General features: G+C 47.1%; 1 protein-coding gene across 3 annotated transcripts in view; it reads right to left on the reverse strand.

Moving 5' to 3' along the window:
- LOC119180620 (chymotrypsinogen A-like) overlaps positions 1-13,127 on the reverse strand; it is a 174,184-nt gene that overhangs the window by 22,424 nt on the left and 138,633 nt on the right. For 2 of the 3 annotated variants that reach the window (XM_075874857.1, XM_075874855.1), the window contains exons 9-10: positions 8,787-8,946; positions 6,358-6,509 (exon numbers count right to left, since the gene is read on the reverse strand). In XM_075874857.1, coding sequence (XP_075730972.1) covers positions 6,358-6,509; positions 8,787-8,946 — 312 coding nt within the window. Of the gene's footprint in view, positions 1-6,262; positions 6,510-8,786; positions 8,947-13,127 lie in introns of all 3 variants that reach the window. The other variant, XM_075874856.1, reaches the window with a different exon arrangement.

The raw sequence follows: 13,127 nt of genomic DNA on the forward strand, positions 1-13,127 counted from the left end.
TAAGGTGGCCAGCCCGAAGACGCTTGAATGCGTCCCCCTACAGCGTGACGCAATCATTGGCCAAGTGCATGGACGCTCGTGACTTGCCAAATGCCGTCTCCCAATACGGATCTCAAGTGCCTATTATGACTGTGGATAATATCGTCAGTCATGCCACTGCAGCTCACAGTTGTACCTGATGACAAGGCAACTGGTTAGTTTGGCTTCATAGTACGTGACACATTGCCAAGGACCCCCATCTCGACCACCAGTACATCAGCGATGCCACAAAAGCACGACTTGCCTCGCAAGTCCGCGTGTAAAGTCTGCACAGCAATGTCTCTGATGTCTAGCAGGATAGAACATCGCAACTTTACTCGCCCTGAACAGCGCAGACATCCTTCATCACTGTGGGCAGTCGCCGCACTGCATTCCAGATTTCTTGCGATGTTATCCAAATAGCGAAGAGGTTGTCGTCATGATGGCCTGTAACCAATGCGATTGCTCCGCATCAGCCAGTATGAACTGCTGAGTTCAGATTCTCCAGGTGACTACATTGATTCGCTGCGTAGACGTGACCTGCAACAACCACCTCAACACAGCCAGAGTCGTCCACCAGAGTACAGTTAAACCTGGGTATAACGAAATTAATAAAGTCTCGAAAAAATGTGTTATAAAGAGGATTTCGTTATATGCAGGTTTGGTATAAAAATTCGGAAAATAAACGTGCAAATTAAACAAGAGGGGTACTGAAGGAGAGCTAACCCATAAAACTTATTTTACAGTACAAAAACTGCGTTATTATTGCAATAGCAATTGCATTGACAGACTCGGCAGGTTTTTTCCGTCGCCGCCATGTTCCGTAACAAGTCCGAATTGATAAGATGCCCCCACGCATCGTAACTTTCACGAGCGGGTAAAAACGCGCGAGCACTGCTGAAGCAGAGATCAAATGAGTCGACCCATTCCCATCACCTGGAAAGTGCATAAGATAACATCTCCCGTCTGTTAGAACTGCCGTCAAATGCTCAGAGATTAAACCACCCGTTTTGAACGAGCCTGAAACAACACGGGGAGGGCGGGGGGGGGGGGGGATTGATCGACTATACAGCATTAATGAGCTTACTTTTTAAGGGCGATTGCTTGCACACTTGCTATCTCGGTGAGTATCAGTGCGATTTCAGCGCAAAGTGACTGTGTGAAAAGAGTACTTCTTTCTGGAGAGGCCTTATTTGCTTACAGCAGCGTTTTGTAAGAGTTTTGCGATATCCAGTCCAAAAGAGTTGGCTGCAGCCTTACTTCGTATAACATTACAACTTTGTGCTATCGTGTTTATTGCATTGCATTCAAAATGCCGTCGTGTTGCCAGAACTAATCAGCTAATCGCGAAACCAGCCTGCGAAATCGCGGCGCGGCGCAAGATAGAAGCGCATGACCTCCGAAGAGCCATCGTCACCGTCCATGGTCTCAGAGGTTTTCCATCAGTGCCTCATTTGACATCCCCTCGGTGACGACGACACGGTTGTCCGAAATTGAGAAAAGTCACAGTTTCACCGCAAGAGCACGGCAATTAATGACTGCAATAGCAACAACTTTGAATGTAACGCTAAGAACGGCAAGCAGATCGAAACGTGCAACCCGCTGCTCACTCAAAAAACCCGCTGCTCACTCAAAAATGATGCACGAAAACAATTCACAGGACAAAAGCAAACAAACAACGTTTATCGCTCGACACCTAACGCGCTCTTAAAGCAAAAATGAGGCACAAAATGTAATCACAGGCACAGATATGAGTGCACACTAACAAGTGCCCCAGTTGTCACTTCGCTGTTTTTGAAAAGCGCACTCTTTTGGCAAACGGTGCCTGTCCAGCAAGTGAAGTAATCTTTGTGTGCCCGGCAACTAAACGCAATCGTTCCGGTCAATGGCGCTATTTTCCCCACCGAAGGATAAGCACGTGTGCATAAGCATCTACCCCTTCTCCTCTCTATTCATGGGGCACAGTATGCGTGGGAGATAAGCGCGCGTCGACGCATCATGACGAGCTGGGTGCCGAGCGCGGGCGGCTTTTTTTTTTTTTAAAGACGATAGTCTTTCTCGGGGACCTTCGACGAAAAAATTTTGCTCCATCTGTACATTTGTCTGTTTGTCCGCCCTAACGATACCTCAAATTGCATTAAACGGCCAACCCCATCCACAGTGCCCACCAATATTGCTCAAGGTTTAGCGTTCATAGTTGTGCGATTGTCAATTAAAAAGAAATTATTGCACATATATGAGGTGCCACAACAACGCTTCGATGTTTTGTATGTCTGCCTTTGTACTAGAAGAGGCACACACAAGTAACTCTGAGGAATGTAGCGTTTAATCGCACTGCGCTGACAGTGCAACGCGGTGCTCAAAAAGGTGTTTCCAACGGCCCGCCGCTTTGCGTTCTACACCTTATCACCTCCGAGATTGGCGCACATCTTTATCCACAAGCTGCACGCTTTCATCTTCGAAGATAACTGCCAGATGGCACTTGTGTCTAAAGTGCCTCGATGCGCTCGTTCGCCTCCGCTACACGCTCGAGGCACTCTAACACAGCGCCTGCAGAATACCATTCACCGATTTTCTTGCGCAGAACATCAAATAAACGTTTTGTTCACTCTCTCCAGATGCAAGACTATTATCTTTCGACGACATTTGCGGTGTAACATCCAGATTTGGAACCGATTTCTTCTTGAATTTTCATATTAGATACATACATATACGGTGAATGACGGCTGCGGCGGCAACAGCAATAAATCAGCCGGGACTCTCGGCATAAATGCTATGGCAATGAAAAAAAAAAAGCAAAGCTGAACGTCATCAGGGGCCACACCATGCACGTACAGTGAAACTATGCACGTGCGCACGGCGTCAAAAACAAAGAGCTAACGACACGGACACATACATGGATACCTTGAAAACTATTCGGTAAAGCGCCCTCCATATATAGCGCGGCCCCACGTATGTGACACTAACTAAAGCGTGGCACTGCCGAGGCGCAAAAGTAGTTTTTCTTTCTTTTTTTTATGTTAGTTTGGAGTGAGCGGGGTGGGAGGGGGAGGAACACTCGCGTATGCGCCCGCGGCGGCGAGAACAGCTGCAACGTGGCGCTCACTCTCGCCTGGTGCGCTGTGCATGCCGCGCCGCTTTGTGCTTGCTTCGCCGGCGGCAGGGCAGCCGCGGAAGATGTATTCTCCTAACAGAATGCGGAGCAAAATACTAGATTGCCCGTGGAGAAAATTCGTTATATCAAGGTTGTCTTCCGCTGTTACTTTGTTACATAGAGGTCGCAAATACATGTGCTTCTATAGAGCAACGGCGGGGAATATAAAAACTTCGTTTTATCGAGGAATTCGTTATATGGAGGTTCGCTATAAGCAGGTTTAACTGTATATTACAGTTCAACAAGACATCTCGAAACGTACAAGTGCCCGACCACCACCACATTCCCAGTGCCACCCTCCATAGACAATATAGGCACCTGCGCACACTCGCAGCAGTCATGGCCAAGTGTCATGATGAAAACCGGCAATGGGACTCTCGCTCTCGCGGGCCGAAGAAATAGAAGACGACGTGTATATATATATATATATATATATATATATATATATGTTGCATGATAAATAAATTTTCAGTTGAAAGTCTGCGCTTGTCCTTGTATACTTATTGTCCGTGTTTTCTATCGTACAACATACATTATTAATGAATCTCTAGCTGGCCCAATTGTCCACTTCGATCGCAATATAAAATGCTCATGGTCACAAAACGTTGAATGTACCAGCCCAAGCTTTTTCGTGTGCACAAGTTTTTAATAATTTGATACGAATACAAAGACGCAACATTTTCAGTGAAAGACGGTGATGAAACTCGCCCCATTCATGTTTCTGCTGCTTCTCTATAGTATGTGCAGTAATATCTAGTGTTTTTTTTTTAGATGCGGAGCATCTAATACTCGAGGCTTGTAGTGCGGCGCCGTCCGCAAGCTTCCTCCTCCTTCTTCCACCATCTGTGCATCCCTTCCTCCTCTACACACCGCGCGCGCTTCACTCCTCCACCATCTGTGCACCCTTCCTCCTCTACACACCGCGTGCGCTTCTCCTCTTCACGAACATTCGCTAGCTGTATAATGTAGCGCGCATGCGCCGTCACGCTTCGAGAACATCGGCAGCTGACGCGCGCGCATGCGCCGTTGCGCTTCTCCCCCTTCTCGAACATTCGACAGCTGACAGTGCATGCGCCGTCACGCTGTATATATACTCAAGGTCGGTGCTCGCTCGCTCAGTTGCCGCTCGTCGGTTGGTTTGTACGGCGCGTCGACGTGCACTTAGAGAACGTGAAGCCGCTGAGAGACGTCAGCGTCGAGCAGCAGCACCGGATTCGGCCGCTTTGAAACGTAAGCGTCGACAAGAGGACCCGGACTTTCGAAAACGGGATACGTGTCGTACGTGTTCACTCATTTAACACCCCTCCTACAACCACGTTAACCAATTTAGCCAGCGACCCAAGTAAGTCGCAATTTAACACCCCATTTCACAACCACGTTAACCGATTTAGCCATCGACCCAAGTAAGTCGCACTTTAACACCCCGTTAACCAATTATATGCTCCGCATCCTCCTCAGTGTTCCCCCGAGGGAAGCTGCGGGCAATTTTTTTTACGGCTGAAAATTTTCACCTTATGATTATGTGAGGAACGCCGTAGTGGAGGGCTCTGGAAATTTCTATTACCTGGCTCGCTCACTGATGTCGCACATTAAACGGGCCTCTAGTATATCGCCTCCATCGAAATACAAACACTGGCATCAAACCCGCAACAACCGGGTCGGCAGCTGAGCACAATTACTTCTCCACTGCAATGCACCTTCTGTACGTGCGAATACAAAAACTAATTGTTCCATCATCCCCGCGCGGCTTTCGAGAATTTATCGGGGTGCATAAGGTCAGATGCTTCGAAAGTATACGTCTGGCAACCAAGCCAACCAGTCAACCGTGAAGCGAACACAAAGGTTCTGCAGCACGCTTTCTGGACAGCTGCGAACTCGGTAATACATTGTATGACATATGCAATCGGGGCACAAAAAGGGCTGCGTATGGTGGTGAATATACATTGCGCCAAATTGGCTGCGTCGTCTGGTCGACAAATGCTTTAGGTTAGCGCTATGGCTATTTTCTGACTTCTACGAACTTCCATGTTGGCACATTTCTATCAATTTTATTTGATTACCAGGAGATAAGATTCGAAAACCAAAAGAATAACCATTGTTTTCAAGATTATTGTTGGTAGATGCGTGCGAATGACCCCTGCAGCTTGAAGGGGGGCCAGCAAGAGGGAAAAAGGGATAGTATATTGTGCTCTTCATTGTTCGTATTTTACGCTAACTGAGCTCGCCGCTTCTTCGTGCCTCAGATGCAGGGCTCACCACGCCTTTCACTCTTCCCTTCTAGCCTAAACGCACTTTACTTCCCCACGGTGTCCTTTCCATTTCTCCCTTTCTCTATCATATGCAAAATTCAAATCATATTAGATGTGTTCAATAATAAAAACTCCACTCGTAATAACGCATTTGCTTCATTTGGCTTCAAATATGACTTGGCTACTTTAGCCACATTTAGCTTGAATTTTGGCTCTTTTTCAAGTCAACCGAACGGCAGCTTTGGGCACCAACTTCTTGCCACGTAGGAGTGTATTAGGACCCTTCTGCCCTGTTATGCTCAAGGAAGATAGAGAAAAATTTTATAATGCTCCTTGGTTTTGCTTCATAGCTTCGCTTTTAAAAGAGTACTGACACGAATTTTAAAATTTTACGGATTGTTGCTCTAAATAAGGATACTGGTGTAGAGGAACCAAAACGGGTATTGTCCATAGTGCCTGAAAATCCATCAAATGTTTCGGTATCAATATCGAGAGGGCGGCTTCTCAGTGATGTGTCACAGCAGTGTGACGTCATGAGGAGACAGCAACTCGCGACGCGGCAAATCTGTGATGCGCTCGTGATGCACGTAATTAACAATGAGTGAATTCACTGTCATATGCTATATAGGCTGCATGCAGAACGCAGAGCCTTGGTGCAACTGTGTTAACTTATTGGCCCATTGCGGCAGAGCTGGCTTGCGAAAACATTAATATCAAAATAACTGAATTATACAGGTAAGAGGTTTCTGTATTCTGTCTTAGTTGTGGTGCAGGCAGCCTTTTTTGTATCCATGCACGGTGCATTGTTTTCACAGTAAGCATATTTTTAGATGTACGCCACCTTCTGTGTGTCATCTTCGTGCTGTCTTCTAAGCAAGGCAGAATGTCATACACCTTCAATAATGATCGACAAGCTGAATACATAGCTGAACTGACGTGACACGGTCCGGAGTCATCAGACTCGTCGACGGCGCACACCAGGTACTCCTTGCGGAGGTTTGGCTGAATGCTGAGGATGCCGGCGCACGCCTGGTTGAAGTCGCGCACCACAAGACGAGCCTGCTTCAGCAAGAAAGAATGGCCACTCCCTGCGGTCAAAAGGAAGAAAATAGATTCATGTGAAGACAAACACAACATCTACGAAATATCAAGAAGGGCAAACATAGCCCAGCGGTTCGTGCGGCCACCGGCGAGACGATATGAAAACACCATTTCCTTTGTCACTTCTCATCAGACATGGCACTTTTGACTACATCAGTGCACGGGCCAAATCTCAAAGCCCGGCCTGCTGACTGCGTTGAAAGCCCACCCGAGCCCGACGTTAAAGGGCTGAGAACCCGCTCGGCACGGCGTACAAAAACTAAACCCCGAGCACAGCCTGGCCTGACATTATGAACGTTTGCTGTGGGGACAAGACGTCATTTTTCGATATTGTGGCATTTTATTCAACATATCAAAGTGAAACCTAAGCAATCGACACACGACAGTCAACATATGCTCTCCAATGATTCGAGCTTCAGTCAAGTGCGGCACTCCTGTGTCACATATCCTGTTCAACTGAAGAGCTAGTGGTAGCCGGAATTGCCAATATTGTAAGACAGTAGCAGCGTTGGAGTCTCGACGGCGTTTATTAGGCCGAATCACCTGATCAACCCTTCGAACGAAGACGTCGTTTTTCATGATGGTGATTATATATATATATATATATATATATATATATATATATATATATATATATATATATATATATATATGAAGAAGATGAAGGTCAAACGTTGTCAATATTGTGCTTACAATATTAAGAGGATTGTCTTGAGCGGACATTGCAGGTGTAGTACGCGATGACCCGAGAGAAGCTCCAGTGACATGGGGACCGAAAATCACCGTCTACCACTCACCAGAAATCGCTTTATTCGAGACTACACATGATGATGATGATATATACAGATGAGCAAGTTGTACACATGATGATCACAAATCCAGTTGACAAGAAGAGTTCGCGACTCCTCTTTTGGGAGCGTAGCAAGCTTGGACTATTTGATTGTTTGCGCTTCCAGAAGTTGATGGTAATATGTGGGGTTTAACATCCCAAAACCACCATATGATTATGAGAGACGCCGTAGTGGAGGGCTCCGGAAATTTCGGCCACCTGGGGTTCTTTAACGTGCACCCAAATCTGAGCACACGGGCCTACAACATTTCCGCCTCCATCGGAAATGCAGCCGCCGCAGCCGGGGTTTGAACCCGCGACCTGCGGGTCAGCAGCCGAGTACCTTAGCCACTAGACCACCGCGGCGGGGCTACAACCTTAGGGAAGAACAAGCACCTTTCAGACCACACATTCGCTCTCTGCCATGAAGGAACATGCAAGGTATTTACTATATGCCATGACGCTGATAAAGATGATGACGATGGTCATGAACTGGCATGTGCAGTAGGCGACGTCTCAATATCAAATGACTGAAAACAACCAACAACCACAAGTGGAACGTACTCAGACCTTGTCTTTGCCAACTTCAGGATAGATATGATACCACAATGCAGTAATAATGCAGGCAAAACGACATTTACAATTCAACAGTGCACATTAGTTATGACCAATAAGCATTTTATATAACTTTACACCGCTTGACACAAATTTACATGCGTAAGTGACCAATGTCACTGCTGATTCACGGCCACAATGAACGATACCACTGCTTCGTCCACTCATCATCAATCACTTCGTGAATATGTGGCAACTTTTTTATTGTAATTTGGCTTATTACAATGAATTACCGAAATTCTTTACCCCCTCCCTTTAGACTTCCTGGCCTAAAACATATTTAAAATCAACTTTAAAGTGCATGCTGCGTGATTAGCAAGATGCAGTGCACCTAGCCATGTCGACATCAACGCGGTGGTGCTAACGAAAAGAAATTCATGTCACGAGTTGCTGGTCAGTGCGGCACCAGCTCATGCCTGTACGCACGCTACTCCACGTCACGTGTTTGCGTGGTCACGTGGCCAGCTGTATTTACCTAGCCATCGGAACTGCTCCTGCCTAGCTAATTGCTCTTTGAAACTGAAATGACGAGCAGGACTCTGAAAACATCTCTGAATAAATAACTGTCGCACGCATGCACAAACGAGGTTTCTAGCGGCGATAAGTAAGCAGCTACTTATTGCGACAAATAAACGAGACGCAAAATTTTTGTCAGTGCTCCTTTGAAGAGGCCCTAGGACACAAATTAAGCATGAAGCAACATAAATTAAGCGGCACACCGGTACACGAAAAGAATTTTAAAAAATTTTGCTATAGTGGTGAACTAAACAACTTTGACAAAAACGCTGCATGCATAGCTCGATGAAAAGAAATGAAGAACCTCGCGTGTTTCCCCATCCAGTGGCGTAACAGGTGGTGTTCAAGGGCAGGTGCTCTCCGGGCCCAGGCAGGCACACAGGTCGCACGTGCGCCGTGTAGTTCACCGGCAGCGAAAGCTTGAGTACCACCACGTCGTGTGTCAGATCGTTCGGCGTAAAGTTCTGAGAAAAAGAAAAAAAAAGCTTTTCGTGATATGCACTCGTGCCAATTTTCTATGTATACATAGTATTCACGTGACATCACAGGCATGCTTTCTGTGTTTGGTAGCCAAACATGGCGGCTAGTGCTGCTTTTGATCTCATAACAAGGCAAGACAAACAGTAGATCTGTCCCCGCGTGTTTTGTCCTCGGTTTCTTCTGTTCGCCAGCTGCACCGAGGGTGAACGTAGATGTACGTGAGGGGGCACGGGCACTATTCCGTTTTCGATATCAGTTTCTTGCTCCGCACAGCGTCTCAACCAGCTGTTTCCCAAAGATCTGTGCAATTATCTTTATCAGTGAGCTTCTTAACAATCACGTCTACATACATCACAATGATGACAACAAATGGTGAGGGGAATTTCAAACGACCTCAATGTAGATTGTGAACGAATTCGTGAATGGAGCAGGAGTTTCTGTCACACCTCTGTGCTTTTTGCTCTTGGCACCTTTCTTAAATGTTGCAGAAAAAATAAAGCCTTATTTATTTATTAGTTTATTTACATGGGTGTTGAAATAATGAATGCATATTATCATCATTATCACCACTACTTTCCTCCACTGTATGCTCTCTACCAGTGACCAAATTGCTGCAGCATGCGTCACATTTCAGTTTCTTCAAAACTGCATGTGTGCAGTAACCACCAACATAGGAAATGACAGCGATGTGAAAGCTTGAATTATGGGGGTCATTGGCTGTGACAGAAATACAGAAAGTGCTCTGCGTGCTGCTACAGGTGCTCATTTCAATGTTCTGCATGTCTTCAGCAGTGATTAAAGGCAGAGTGTTCTGCAGACGGATTCATCCATAACTCTCATACAGCTGACGCACAAATATGTAATACTGGCTGCCTGCCAGCTGCCTTTATTACCGAAAGCGGCTCTCCAAGCAGTCTGTCTGTACTTTACCGAGCAAGAGATAACCGTGGCCAAGCTCCTGCAAGCAGTATTTAGCGAACTCTGAAAGCGAGTACACAGACAGCCTCAATGCCATGAGCGTTTCTTTCGTCAAAACTCCAGCTTCACGAATTCCCAGACATCCAAACAAGTTGCCATGGCATGCAGAAAAACAATTTTAGGGTCATTAAGAATGTTCGAGACTTGATTGATTTGTGGGGTTTAACGTCCCAAAACCACCTTGTGATTATGAAAGACGCCGTAGTGGAGGGCTCCAATTTTGACCACCTGCGGTTCTTTAACGTGCACCCAAATCTGAGCACACGAGCCTACATTTCCACCTGCATCAAAAATGCAGCCCCCACAGCCGGGATTTGATCCCGTGACCTGCGGGTCAGCAGCCGAGTACCTTAGCCACTAGACTACCACAGCGGGGCGAATTTTCAAGACTGGTTCCTCGAATATGTTGCAGAGGTGGATGCCCTTGAAAGGCATTTCTACGTTCACATTGCTCCACAGTCGGATGCGACACAGCTGCTGCACTTTTATTGGCTCTAAATGCCTCTGCTGCGAAGGGACTGAAGATCTGTATGCCAATTCCTATTCTGGCATTCGAAGTTGCTTTGATTGAGTGCCTTTGCTGTCTTTAAGAGTTCTGCTGTCTTTAAGAGTTCTGTTGCTAGAATGTCAAAATGGGGATAAAATTGGCATGTGCCAGGGTTTTTAGGGGCGAAGCTCCTTAAGCCGTGGGTCATGCGTCCCTGATGTATGTATGTATGTATGTATGTATGTATGTATGTATGTATGTATGTATGTATGTATGTATGTATGTATGTATGTATGTATGTATGTATGTATGTATGTATGTATGTGTGTGTGTGTGTGTGTGTGTATGTATGTATGTATGTATGCATGCATGCATGTATGTATGTATGTATGTATGTATGTATGTATGTATGTATGTATGTATGTATGTATGTATGTATGTATGTATGTATGTATGTATGTATGTATGTATGTATGTATGTATGTTGTAGAAACGGGTAGCCACACACATCTTGTTTAGTTCTTGGAATCTCTACTGGATGGCGGTACTTGTATATGATGGATATATTGTTGCATACATGCACGAAGACAAAGAAGCGTATACGGTGAACGCACTTGTCGCTCAGAGCGAGAGAGGAAGAAGAGGATCAGGAGGATCTTTAACCAGTCGGCCGCTTCTGAGCTGCCCCTCACGACCTAATAAACGGCCCCTTTCAACGTCTACCAGTCTCTTTCAAACATAACAGAGTGGTGGAGGTGCTGGGTAAGCGCTTCAACTACGGAACGATTACTGCCACAGCTTCGACGAAGCCGTCGACTTGCCGGTCTCCCACCATCTGCCGTGAGTGACTTCGACATGCCCGTAGAAGCAGGCGTTTCCAGGACGGCACCACCTGGCCCGCTTCCGTACTACCAAGTTCCACCGCCCTTCGAAGGAAAAGCCGAAGAAGATGTCGACACCTGGCTCACCAAGTATAAACGTGTGGGCAAGTCCAACGATTGGGATGCAGCCGCTATGCTAGCCAACGTAGTGTTCTCCCTGACCAACACCGCACTGGTATGGTACGAGAACCACGAGGACGCACTCACGACGTGGGACCTTTTTGTTGAAGAGCTCAGGGCGTGTTTTGGCGACTCGGTTGCTAGAAAGAAGCGGGCTGAGCAAACACTGTCGCAACGGGCACAGCTACTAGGTGAGACATGCACCACTTACATAGAAGGAGTGTTAAGGCTGTGCAAGGTGGTCTGTGCTACCATGTCGGAAGAGGACAAAGTTGGGCATCCGCTCAAAGGGATTGCTGAGGACGTGTATAATTTTCTAATTGGAAAAGAAAGCCTCGGTTCTGTGTCGGACGTCATTCAGCATTGCCGAACCTTTGAAACGCTCAAGATGCGTCGAATTGCGCCCAAGTTTGGTCGGCTGGCTAACGTTACAACTGTTGCCAGTGTGGACACGAATCCTGGCCTCGACCTTTTTTCTACCATTCGACAGATTGTTCGTGAGGAACTGTCCCAACGAGAAATGTCGTGTTCGACAGCTGACCATCGCGAGTTGTGTCTGCCACGTGAGGCTATGGACGTGCCTCCTTTGACCCTATGGCAACCAACAATGAGCGCGGCAACTGTGGAGTACAGCCCAGCCCCACAGTCAAGGATGACAACCAGATTCCCCGCGTCGCGGTATGACTGACGCTCTCGGCGCATGCCTCCTCGACACCCGACGTCTCGGTATGACGCACCCGACCAGTACATCCGTCACAAAAGAGCAAATGATGACGCTCTATTCATCGACGAGCGACCGACGTTTCGATCTCGGCCGGTGTGCTATTCCTGCGGTGTGCCAGGAATAGCATTCCTGGCACACCAGGAATACTATTAGCGATTCTGCAACCGTCGCGATTTTGCAACCGTCGGGTGACTCCTCGGTATCACCAACCATCCGACTTTTCACAACCCTTCGAACAGCCTCATGGTGTCCGGCGGCTGGCCCACATACCACCTGATGACAACTATTGGCCCAGCAACTTCCGCAACCACTCCCCGGCATCTGACAGGAGTGTAACGCCCCCACGGCGACCTCGTGCTCATCGTTCTCTTTCACCGCTGCGTCGCAAAGCACCCTCTTCGCCACCGGAAAACTAGCGAGCGCGGCCAATGGGAGTGAAGTCACTGAAAACGTGCTACTGAGAGAAATACCTCCTGTGTGTATGTTTAAAAACAAAGTGCGTGTTTTGGTGGATCATGTGCCTGTGATGGCCTTGGTGGACACAGGTGACAGATTTCTGTGATGAGTGCTTCCTTTAAAGACGTGTTAGGGCGGCAAGTTGTTTTTACCTGGGATGAAACTTCCGACGTTCTGTGGGGTGAGTGGAGAGCCATTGCGCCCTATTGGTGTGTGTAGTGCTGAGGTATCTTTGGGAGGCCTTATGATAACGACAGAGTTTGCGATTATTCCTCGGTCGACACATGATGTCATTCTCGGCATGGACTTCTTGCGAGAATGTGGTGCCACTGTAGACTGTCGCACGGGGAAAGTCTTTGTGAGTGGCCAGATGCCTTCAGAACTTCTGGAAACTCCAGCGAATGACCAAACTACGCTGTGTGTCTGTGGCGATACGTTCATACCTGCGTTGTCTACCGTACGTGTTCCTGTTGTTTGTCGCGGTGCGGATGCTGACAGCTTCGATGCGAGCGTAGAACC

Source organism: Rhipicephalus microplus, chromosome 10, assembly GCF_043290135.1.
Source record: "Rhipicephalus microplus isolate Deutch F79 chromosome 10, USDA_Rmic, whole genome shotgun sequence".
In the NCBI taxonomy this organism is placed as follows: domain Eukaryota; kingdom Metazoa; phylum Arthropoda; class Arachnida; order Ixodida; family Ixodidae; genus Rhipicephalus; species Rhipicephalus microplus.